Source organism: Fundulus heteroclitus, unplaced genomic scaffold, assembly GCF_011125445.2.
Source record: "Fundulus heteroclitus isolate FHET01 unplaced genomic scaffold, MU-UCD_Fhet_4.1 scaffold_293, whole genome shotgun sequence".
NCBI lineage: Eukaryota > Metazoa > Chordata > Actinopteri > Cyprinodontiformes > Fundulidae > Fundulus > Fundulus heteroclitus.
In genome coordinates this window covers 111624-122964 of record NW_023396703.1, presented here as the reverse complement: position 1 = coordinate 122964, position 11341 = coordinate 111624, and the positions used below count along the sequence as shown (strand labels likewise).

Sequence of the window (11341 nt, the reverse complement as noted above, 5' to 3'; positions counted from 1 at the left end):
AGGCATTGTTTAAATTCCAAAAATAAACTAACTAAAAGTACACTCTAAATCACCCGTTTTGTCATGTAGTAGACGAGAACAGTCCTGTTTCTGCCTACCAGCGGGACCCGGATGTAGCGCTGACGTCACGTGAACTACCCTATATCAGACACTAAATGACAGACATGATCAGATAAACAGGATCAACATCTCTAAGGTCAGAGTTCATCATCAGGATCCAGTCAGAGTCTCTTTAACTGCTGCAGCTTCAACCTCTGGATCATCAGGACAGCTCAGCTGCTCTCCTCCACTAAGATCATCACCTCCACCTCCTGCAGAGAGAAGAAGGAGCAACAGAGGAGATCAGTGAGTGTTTCAGCCTCTAGAAGCTGAACATGAAAATCTCATCTGTTCCTGAAACAGCAGCTGACTAAGAAACATGGAGGCTGTCCCTTAACACATCTGGATGAAACTAGTGAGAGAAGGACACGTGTCCAGATGTGCTGAGTGGACTTCAGCAGAGCTTCTGCTCTGTAGAAAGACCACATGGTGACTAAATGTAATGATGGGCTGTGAAATCAGTGATTTGCAGGCTGCAGTCACTGATCTCAGAGCTGTGACTAAGATGAAACTGATCAGCTGTTTGCTGTTGAAATGAGAGAACAAAGAGTCTGAGATCAGATCTGATGCTCCTCAGCTTGATGAATGAGGACCACTGTCTCTAGACATGGTGGAAGGCTGTCAGCTGGAATCCAGCTGCATTTCCTGGAGACATGAACACAACAACAACAACAGTCATCTTCACATGGACACAAAGACAGGAACACAACAAGCTGCTGGCTCCTCTGATTGGCTCATTGTTGTCTTTGTGTCCAATCAGGAAGCCTGTCACCATTCTCCTCCCACTGAGAAGCTGCAGCTTTACTGGAAACACTGGATCTTTGCTTTGGTACCAACTGGGTTCAGAACAGTTCTGCTGACAGCAGCTGGACTCACTCCAACCATCTACTTACAGATTTTTCAGTTTGTAGTCTGGACTCTTTACAAGATCCTCCAGCTGCTGAACATCTGACTCCTTCAGGTTGTTGTAGCTCAGGTCCAGTTCTGTCAGATGGGACGGGTTGGACTTCAGCGCTGATACCAGATAATCACAGCTGATCTTTGACAAACTGCAGCCTATCAATCTGAATAAAGAATGAAAGATGTGAGCTGAAGCCACCAGGATGCAGGTTCTAACAGTCCAACACAACTAGTTAAAGAACTCTCATTAATATTAATGACAACAAGCTGCTGCTTCAATAAAGACCTGCTGACTTCAGCTCTTCAACAATCAACAATATCAGAACTTTCAACAGTTAAAACTTGTTTAGCAGTTTTTACAGTCCTGGCTCTCATTTAGAAACTTTGTGTGGAATCCGTACTAAAAGTGAACGCCAAGAAAAAGAAAATGGAGTATGGCAAAAATATTCAGATGACTCAAACCATGCTAAGGCACAGCAGCAGCCATTTTCCTTTCTAGATCCCAGCTGTAGCGATACATTTGGTACCAGGTTCTGGCTCAGGTTCTGCCCTCTACACGCCCAGATAGAAAATGTGTCAGCTGATCATTTTTTCATCATGGTGACGTGGCAGCCACAGAGAAAAAGCAAAGAAACGTTGGGAAAATTTCCCAGAGAGGTGTTTATTAAATGTGGAAATCTGAGGTAAAAGCTCAGATGTTGTCCACATTAAAACAAGTTGTTAAGAAGCTGTTAAAATAAGTTGTTAAAAAGTAAACCACGCTGTGCTCCGTGCTGAAATTCCCCAGTGGCTGTGGGTTCAGATCCACATTCAGAGGAGAGAGGTTTCCCCACCATTATTACTCCCCCCCCCCTAAAAAGGAGAGCACTGCCTGGGTGTGAACAGAAAGCCTCCTTCTCTGCTCTCTGGGGTGGAGAGCTGCCTTTCAGCTCCTCACAGGGAGGTAGAGCCACTTTCCCCTGTGGGGAACAGCACAATGCATGCTGGGAGTCAGAAGCAGGATATTGGCCAGTCCTCATTATTGGCCAGGAAATCTTTGATCCCTGAAAGCGCGTTTCCTCAATTCTTCATCTGCACGGTCTTCCAGCAGTGCCAATGCATCTAGCCAGCAGGATTACGCACAAGCGTGTTTGACTGTTTGCAGCAATTAAAGTGATTGCTGCTCACCTGGTCACAATAATCTGTGGAACACGTCACCCTGGTGATGATTGGAGAGAGGAATGTAAAGGTAGAAAACCCAGAGAAGATGTCAGACTTTGATTTAAGATTAGAGATGGCTTATGGGCATTTAGATTTATCTGAAATGTCCCAGATGGATTTAAGAGTCACCAGCAGCAGAATGAATAATACTGAGGTTTTAATGCTTCTGATCAAGATGATCTCTGATTAAAGTCTGATATGGAGTGAAAGTGAACATCTGAGAGGAATCCTCATGCAGATTGGCTGTAATTCACCACTTCACCATCTGTGTCTCCAGTTTCCCTGTCTCCAAAATGAGCGTACGCCTGGGTCAGAGCTGGCATGAGGACCACACATTTTCCCCTAAGTTAATTTTTACAGATCCTAACTTCTGGTGGAAAGTGGCATACGCACATTTCAGCTCCATTTAATGTCAGCAAGCTTTCTAAATGACAGCCCTGCTGAATTCAGCTCTTCACCTCTGTCAGCTCCACCAGCAGCTCCATCAATACAAACTCAGCTTCTGCAGCCAAATTATTCAAGTTTCACAGAAAACAAACAAGTCAGCAGCAAATGTGGAGCAAATATGAACAAATGGAGATTAATGCAGATAAATGAACTATTTTAATGATTCCACAGCCATAAAAACATGATGTCATGGAGAATATTTCATGTAAACTGACTTTAGGAGCTGAAGCTCCCAGAAGCAGAACCTGCTACTGTAACATGTTGTGTCTGAGTGTTTTAGTCAGTAAAATCCTTGCAGAGCTTCTAAAAGTGCTGAAGCATCAATCAGGGATTATAGATTTGTTCATGTCAAACAGATTCCAGGAGCTGAAATTCACTTTTCTAAACTGGCTTGAATCCCCTCTGAGCCTCTTCACATGAGGGGCATTTCTACACACTGGGGGTCCCAATGCTGTCCGCTTCTGACCTGAGATCAGGGCTCAGACTCAGTTACACAGAGAGACAACATTAAAAACTGGCTCCAAGTCCAGGAACAAACTCAGCAAAGATTTATTACAATAGAAGATCTGAACTTTGGTTTTCAGCTCAATTATATCCACTTATTCAATTATTTTAAAATCATCCTGTAGAAAATGGAGAAAAACTGACCTGATGAAGGTTTAAAGAGATTAAAAACCTTCAAATAAATGAAACATCAGTATTTTATTTCTCCTCTCTTCCTCTTCCTCAGTTCTGGATAAAAGCTGCAACTCTAAACTGCAATTCAGCTCATTGTTTCATGTTTTCTGCTGATTATTGAATAAATTCTGACAGGAAGTTAGAAAAAGAAAACTTTAATTGGAGCAGCAAAGAAGAAAGCTGACTTTACCATGAAGATCCTCAGTGTGGATCAGTAGAATATCAGCCAGATGTCTGCAGTTTAGTGTCAACACAACTTTCAAATCACAGATATCAGAACTAAAACATGGAGTCTGACCTCAGTCTCTGTAGTTTGCAGAGGGGAGTCTGGAGGAAATGACTTAGCTCCCTCACTCCACAATCTTTCAGGTTGTTTCCACTTAGGTCCAGTTTTGTCAGATGGGACGGGTTGGACTTCAGAGCCGATACCAGATGATCACAGCTGATCTCTGACAAACTGCAGTTATACAATCTGAATAAAGAATCAAAGATGTGAGCTGAAGCCACTAGGATGCAGGTTAAAACTGAAACATGAACAAATAAATGATAAAATGTAGAAAATGAATGTCCCTGAATGTAAAAGTCCCAGAAACATGATGAACTGATGTCTGATATGTGATCCAGTAGAACTCATTTAAAGAGTTAAAGCCAGTAGAACCAGAACATGTTATCATGACGTGTGAAGGTTCAGATCTAGGTGTGGTTCTCAGCAGTGGTGGCTGGTGATGAAGATGTTCTGCGGTTAGGGTTGGGGGGGGGCACTGGAGCTTGGAGATTAGCAGCCAACAATAAACTCTACTTGAACATAAATCCATCCATGATCACTTGCTGCTGCTGGATATTTAAGTCTGATGGCTCTGGCGTCTTTTTAAAATGCTGCTGTCTTCTAGTCTGGCTCAGGGTTCTGCTAGAACAGTGGTTCTCAGAGTCAGAATGTTCTAAACATGGATCATTTAACAGAGTTTCAGCTCACATTGTTCTGGATTCATCTTCAAGCTAAAGCAGCAGCCTGCACGGAGGCTTTTCTCTAAGGAAACATGGCGTCTGGTTTAAGTTCTGCTCCTTCAGTCCCTGATCACTGAACATGGGTCCCATGTTCTGCTGCTGGGCTCACATGTTCTCCATCATCCTGGCTCAGTTGTTCTCAGTGGGTCTCTGTGTATCTGCTGGCTCATTGTGAGAACTAGAACCTACCATGAGGAGACTTTCTCCACCTGCGGCCCTCAGCTGTGGATCAGCCTTCCTGAAGACCTGAGGGCAGCTCAGAGCTTTGGACTAAATAAGAATCATCTGCATTTTTCAGCACATCTTTGGAAACCAATGAAATGTGTCCTCTGCATTTAACCCGTCCCTCAGGGAGCAGTGGGCTGCCACTGGGTGGTGCCCCGGAGCATTCTTGCTCTAAGGCTCTTGCTCAGGGACCCACGGCAGGAGCCTGTGGGATCTGAACCAGCAAACTTGCAGTGCAAATGTGGACTACAGATCTATGCATGGTATTAGGTTTTAGCACTAAACACTGAACACTGGAATAATGAGGCACAGACTAAATCACCATTTGACACAAGTTATAAAGTGTTAACAATCCCCCCCTCCTTTATTTAGGAAAATAAAAAGGTGAATAAAATAAATGTACTTTAGGACCTTTAAATAAAGACAAGTAACAATCACTTCTCTGCATAAAACAGCAAAATAAAAACCCTCAGGATGTCAATCTGAGATTCCAGTTCTATAATATTTGCTTAAATGCTTATTAATTAAAGCTAAAGCCAGTCAAACCCAAGCTAACCCTACGTTGCAGGCCTGTTTCTATGCTTGTGAACATGGAGACCAAACTCAGTGGTGGCTTCTCTCAAAGAGCAAATAATAAACTAAAAAGGAACCTTGGTCCAGATGAATAATGCTAACAGAAACGCTCTGCTCTACGACTACTGTGAGGGACAGAGCCAACCAGACCCCATGGACTCCTTTCCTGGCCTGATCCTGGATCCTGGTTTCCTGGAGCAAAGTGGACCTCTGCTCTCCAGCCTGGACCCACAGAAGATGGTTTTATTAACTATAGACCAGAAAACTGTTTATGGAGTCTGCTCTACAGTAATGACTCAAAGACACCTCCAGAACTGCCCAGTCTGTCTGTGGACTGATAGACTTGCTGGTAGAGCACCCCAGTGGAGGACTTTATACAAGCCTCCAATTAAAAAGAGAACTGCTGATCTCCAATGGAGGATTTTACATGGGGCCATCACCACAAACTCGTTTTTATCCGTTATTAATCGGGCTGTTTTAAACGAGTGTCCTTTCTGCAGTCTGTGTGAAAATGTTTTTCATGTTTTTATGGACTGCATCAGACTAAAGACCGTTTTTAGCCTTTTAACAAATGTTTTTAGTCTTTTTGGCACAGTTTTTACTACTTCTTTATTTATTGGAGGAGTGTGCCAAAATAAAAGTAATAAGCCAAAGGCCAGACTTTTGAACTTTTTAATCAGTGAGGCAAAGATGGCTATTTACTTGTCCCGTAGAGACAGACTGCAGGGAGGACCTCACCTTGATGCTGTGGCTCTGTGGAAGTGCAACGTTAAAGCCAGGATTAGGCTGGAGTTTCACTTCCACAGAGCCACGCAGAACATGGAGGATTTTATGCAGTTGTGGGGTTTTAACAAGATTTTATGTGAATTGTCTGAGGGAGGAGAACTTCAATTTAACAAGCTCCTTATTTAAGTATTTTATATAAATGATACTTGTTTTTAACTAAATTGGTTAATTGTTTGAACTTTTTGTTAAAAGTCAAAAGTCTTCTTCTTTTGTTTTTGTTTTTTATTGGCAGATGGCAACCAACTTAAGATGTATTGGGGACATAAAAGCTCCAAAGCCAAATGTGGCGCTTTTATGTCCCCAATCCATCCAAAGCTGTTCCAATCAGATTTATGATGTTCCCCACAGTCCTGCAGCACAGCTTCAGTTGGATGACCATAATTATGTTCCTGTAGATTTACCCAGTACACATACATTAGCTTCAATCTTCTTAAGCTTAAAGGAAGCTCACCAGTTTCAACCTGTAAAGCAGCTAAAGGAGATGATCTGAAAGCTCCACAACATATTGGTAACCCGTGTGTTTGTTCACTATCAAGTTTTCTCCAATGACTGTCAGCAGCTGCCATATATGCTATACACCCATAATCCAAGGAAGATCTCATGAGAGCCTGATAAACTGCCAACAGCACTTCTTGAAGCTCCCCATTCCTGTCCAGAAAGAGACATCTCAACAAATTATTCACTCTTTACATTTATTTTGAACTAATTCTATCTGCTGTTTCCAGGTTTACTTTTCATCAAAGATGACCCCTAAAAACCTCACTTTATTCACTTGTTCAAGCTTCTGATTATAAAGATTTAAATTAACTTCCTTATGTCTTCTATAAAAACAAATAACTTTCCACATTTATTTACCCAACCTTCCACTTTCAATATATATATATATATATATATATATATATATATATATATATATATATATATATATATATAATATATCAGATTCTGACCCTCACCCACAGAGCCCCATCATCTGCAAATAAAGATTTCCTTATACTACCATCTATCTCATCAGAAATGTCATTTATCATAATATTAAAAAATAATTGGGCTACACACACTGCCTTGTGGGCTACCATTCTCAACAATATATCTAGTAGAGAAAGCAGCTCCAACTCTAACTTCTATTTCTCTACCAAACAGGAAATCTAAAACCCAGTTATAAATCTGACCACGTTTGCCAAGTTTTTCTAATTTAATCAATAATCCCTCTTTCCATATCATCTCATACACATTTTCTATGTCAAAGAACACAGCTATCACTATTTATTTGTTTCTTTGAGCTTTCCTTACTTCTGACTCCAGGCACAGAACCACATCCATCGTATTTCTCCCTTTACCAAAACCACTTTGAAAAGGACACAATAAATGTTTACTTTCTAGAAAAGATGATATTCTGTTACAATTCTCTCCATTGTTTTCCCTAATTGAGATGTCAGAGCTATAGGCCTATAGTTTGAAGGCTCTGCTGCATTTTTACCTGCTTCAACACAGGAATTATAACTGACTGTTTCCATGTCCCAGTCTCCCACATCCCATTAAACAGTTTTAAAATAACAGTTAGAGATAAATAATTTAAATGTTTAAGCATTATATAACAAACTCCATCTTTTCCTGGTGTCTTCCTAACTAGAGCTTGTGTGTCTTTGCCCTGAATGAGCAAAGGCGTTCACTCCTAGAGGAGGATCCTCCTTCAGGCTCAGGGAGAACCACAGCGAACACTGAGCGTTCTCTGGTGTGGAGAACAGGTCCACTGCTGGCCTGCAGAACCTGCTCCAGATCTGAGAGATCAGGTGGTGATGGAGGGTCCAGTCTCCCTCTGGACATGATGTGCGCTCCTCTGTTCAGGACCGCGGGGATGTAAACTGCTCTGATGGAGAGCAGATTGGTGCGTTTCCAGCACAGCAGCCGTCTGGCCACCTTCAGCAGCTGAGCTGAGCCACGCCCCCTTTATGCCGCTGCTGTGACCCTGTTGTCGGTGTGGATCAGAAGCTGCTGGTCCCGCAGCAGAGGAGCAAAATGCTGAGTCAGCTTCAGCACCTTTATGTGGAGAGACATGTGGTCTGGCCACTTCTCTGCCACTACCTGGGACAGACACGTTCCTCCCAGCCTGACAGCATCCTAGAACACCGGGACGTGTGACGTAGGTCTGCTGAGGGGAACTCCCTGTGACACAGTGGGGGGGTTTCCCCAGTGGGCCAGGTGGGCTCCCACTGACGGAGGGACTGCAGTCATCATCTGCCTCTTCTGGCCACAGGGTCTCTGCGCAGGCAGGTGAAGCATCTCTGCAGGCGCCTCCTATGAAGCAGAGCCAGCGGAAGCAGCAGGTGGGCCGCTGACGTCATCCCCAGCAGCCGCATGACGGACAGAGCTGTCACTGTGTGGAGGTGTGACCCGGCGGAGCAGCGCTGACAGCGTCTGCTCTGGGCTCTCATGGTGGCCCAGTTTAGCTCCTAGCAGCTGGGATGGAGAACAGAACCTTTTAGCACTTTATGGAGAACCCAGTTCTGTCAGCTGTGGAGCCAGAGCTCTGGTCTGCACCGCTGCTTCCTCTCTGGACCGAGCCAGCAAGAGCAGGTGGTCCACATAAAAGAGGATTCTCATCCCTGCAGAGTGCAGCGGCATCTGGAGAACGTGCGTGGAACCAGAGAGGAACCCAACGGCAGGAGTTTGTAGTGACAGGGAATCCCCTGGAAGGAGAAGCGCAGATACTTCCTGTGTTTGGTGATGGAACATGGAAGTAGTCCTTCAGATCTATGGAGGAGAACCAGTGGTTCTGGAGAACGTTCTCCAGCAGCTGTCTGATTGTCAGCATGTGGAACCGTCTCTCTGTGATCAGAACCAGGAGGAGGAGAGAAGGACAGAGGAGGAGGAAAGGAGGAGAGAAGGGGGAGAGGAGGAGAGGATGAGGAGGAAAGGAGAGAGAAGGAGGAGAAGAGGAGGAGGAAAGGAGAGGAGGAGGAGGGAAGGAGGAGTGGAGACTAATAGAAATGATGATTCTTCAGTTTTTCTTTGGTTACCTTCTTGGTGCTCAAACTTGTTGGCTTGTTGCTGAACGGTACCGCTGAGTCCAGAGAGCGTCTGCTGCAGTAGAGCTTTTTACTTTTCAATATTGTGCTGTAGTTTTAATAGCCACACTGCTGGCTCCTGGTTCTGACTGATTGAGCTGTCAGACTGAAGAGGACGGTTCCTCTCATAGCTGCACCAACAGAACAGCAGCTTCAGGACAAAGCTGAGCTGCTGGAACCTGCTGGTGCCGTCCATCCAACCATTTTCCAACAGGCTTATCCCTGCTGGGGTCCTGAGGGCTGCTGGTGTCTATCTGCAGCTTTCAGTGGCTGAGAGGCGGGCTTTACCTGGACAGGTAAGCAGTCTATCACAGGACAACACAGAGACGGACAGGACAACCAACCATTCACACACACACACACACACACACACACACACACCTAAGGAGAATTTAGAGAGGCCAGTTAAGCTAACAGTCATGTTTTAGGACTGTGGGAGGAAGCCGGAATACCCAGAGGGAACCCACGCATGCACAGGGAGAACATGCAACCTGCTGGTGCCGTTGCTTTGATTTAGTTTACATTTTCTCTCTTTGTTCTTCTCAAACATTCATTTTTTAGATAACGCTATTGTATTATTTTTATTTTACTTGTTTATGTGTATGAATGTGATCCTGGCACTACTCTGGAGGGAAAAAAATGAATGTTTCAAGTAAAGATGAGACAAAGAAATGAAAAATAAAGCTAAATCATCTGATCTTGTTATTTAAATCTTTCCCAAATCAAATTAAAACATCTCCATCAATAATTCACATCATTTGACTTATTTTCCTAATTTTTGTTCATCAGTCCAAAGCATTTTAAATGTAAAATGTTCAATAATGAAAATATCAAAGAAGAAAATAAATAATTAACAAGGTAAAACATTTGGACAGCATGTTGTGTGTAAAGAAAAAATGTCAGAACAAAATTATTAAAATAAGTATTAAATTAGCTGTGAAGATAAAACCAACCTCAGCTTCTTTACTTTACAGAATGGAGTCTCCAGGATCTCACAGAGACGCTTCATCTCAGAGTCTCCAAAGGTTCTCCCTACATCACTGATCTGATCTATTTCCAGGTCAGTCAGGGAGGGGTTGGACTTCAGAGCTGAGGCCACAACTTCACATTCTGTCTTTGAGAGACTACTGCCCACTAGTCTGTGATAAGAGAAAGAATCAGATCAGTTGTTGTCAGTTTAATAAACACTGATAAACAGACTAAAAGATGATGACTAAACAGTGATGTCATCATCAGATGAACATCTGCTCTTCACATCAATGTCCTGTTTGACCCACACAGAGAATCTCTTCAGTCTCTTCAGGTCTTGGTTCTACTGCAGAGCTGCTGTGTCTCTGCTTTGGTTAAAAGCTTCATTTAACCACAAAGATGAAGAAAGATCATCTAGAGTAAAACAACATAACTAACTAAATCTATCAGCAGCAGCGGTAGCAGCAACTGCTGCTGCTGCTGCTACCGCTGCTGAGGGTGGCTTTACTTTTGCTCTGTTTCTGTTTGCTGCTACTTGATAAAATCACTGTTTCCTTTTAATTAGAACCTCAGTAATCAGTTATTATTTCCTGAGTTACAACCTTCAGTCAATCAGTCTAATGGTGAACATGATTAAATGATCAATCATGGTTGATGATGAAATCCAACTCCACAAAATCATCAAGTAGCTCTTAGAGCTGCTAAAGCATCTCAGCTGAAGTCTGTAGCCTGGTGTCTTTAGACAGGATCAAATACGCTCTAAATGAACGCTTTCTGAGCTCCGTTAACTCCACTTAGTCTGGGGGGGTTGATGTGTCACCTTGTGCTTGAATTCAGGTGCACATAATTACCTTACATGTAATTTAGGTGCCCTCTTTTAAGGGTCATTTTAAGGGACTTGTATCTGAAGGGGCTTCAGCTCAGACCATCATTCCTCCTCTTCCCTCTAAAGGAGCCCTTTACACTCTTTATTGATGCATTTTTCCTCACTGTTTATTTATGACACGCAGCGCACAAATGGGGGGAAATCCTCCCACCTCAATAATTCCTCACCGCTATCATTAAGTATAAATTATGCTGGTGCCAGACGTTACCAAATAGTGTTTTTGTTCTACAGTCACTTAATAACCAGTGAGACGCAAAGCTTGAAAAGCTGCAGCGTTCACTTGACCTCTGTGAGCAACATATATGTCCAAAACCTGAGGTTATATCAAGCTACATGGCTTAATAAAAGAATCAAGTTACAGCATCATTTCTTTTAGATTTATTAGTTTAGATCAAACTAATTTAGCCCTATTACATGAAATTACAACATGGATTTTTTTAAAGAGCTGTATAGCATATTTTTATTTCAGAGGAGCAGTCCTGCTATGGAAGAACTGAGAGATGTG

The 11341-nt window shown here is 43.0% G+C and overlaps 1 protein-coding gene across 1 annotated transcript in view; it reads right to left on the bottom strand.

Annotated features, from left to right (window-relative positions):
* Window positions 1–216: 216 nt before the first annotated feature.
* The window catches only part of LOC118559480 (NLR family CARD domain-containing protein 3-like), a 41680-nt gene continuing 30555 nt past the window's right edge, over window positions 217–11341 (bottom strand). Inside the window, exons 3-6 of the mRNA XM_036130190.1 lie at window positions 9935–10120; window positions 3623–3796; window positions 993–1163; window positions 217–311 (exon numbers count right to left, since the gene is read on the bottom strand). Coding sequence (XP_035986083.1) covers window positions 299–311; window positions 993–1163; window positions 3623–3796; window positions 9935–10120 — 544 coding nt within the window. The 3' untranslated portion in view covers window positions 217–298. The remainder of the gene's footprint in view (window positions 312–992; window positions 1164–3622; window positions 3797–9934; window positions 10121–11341) is intronic.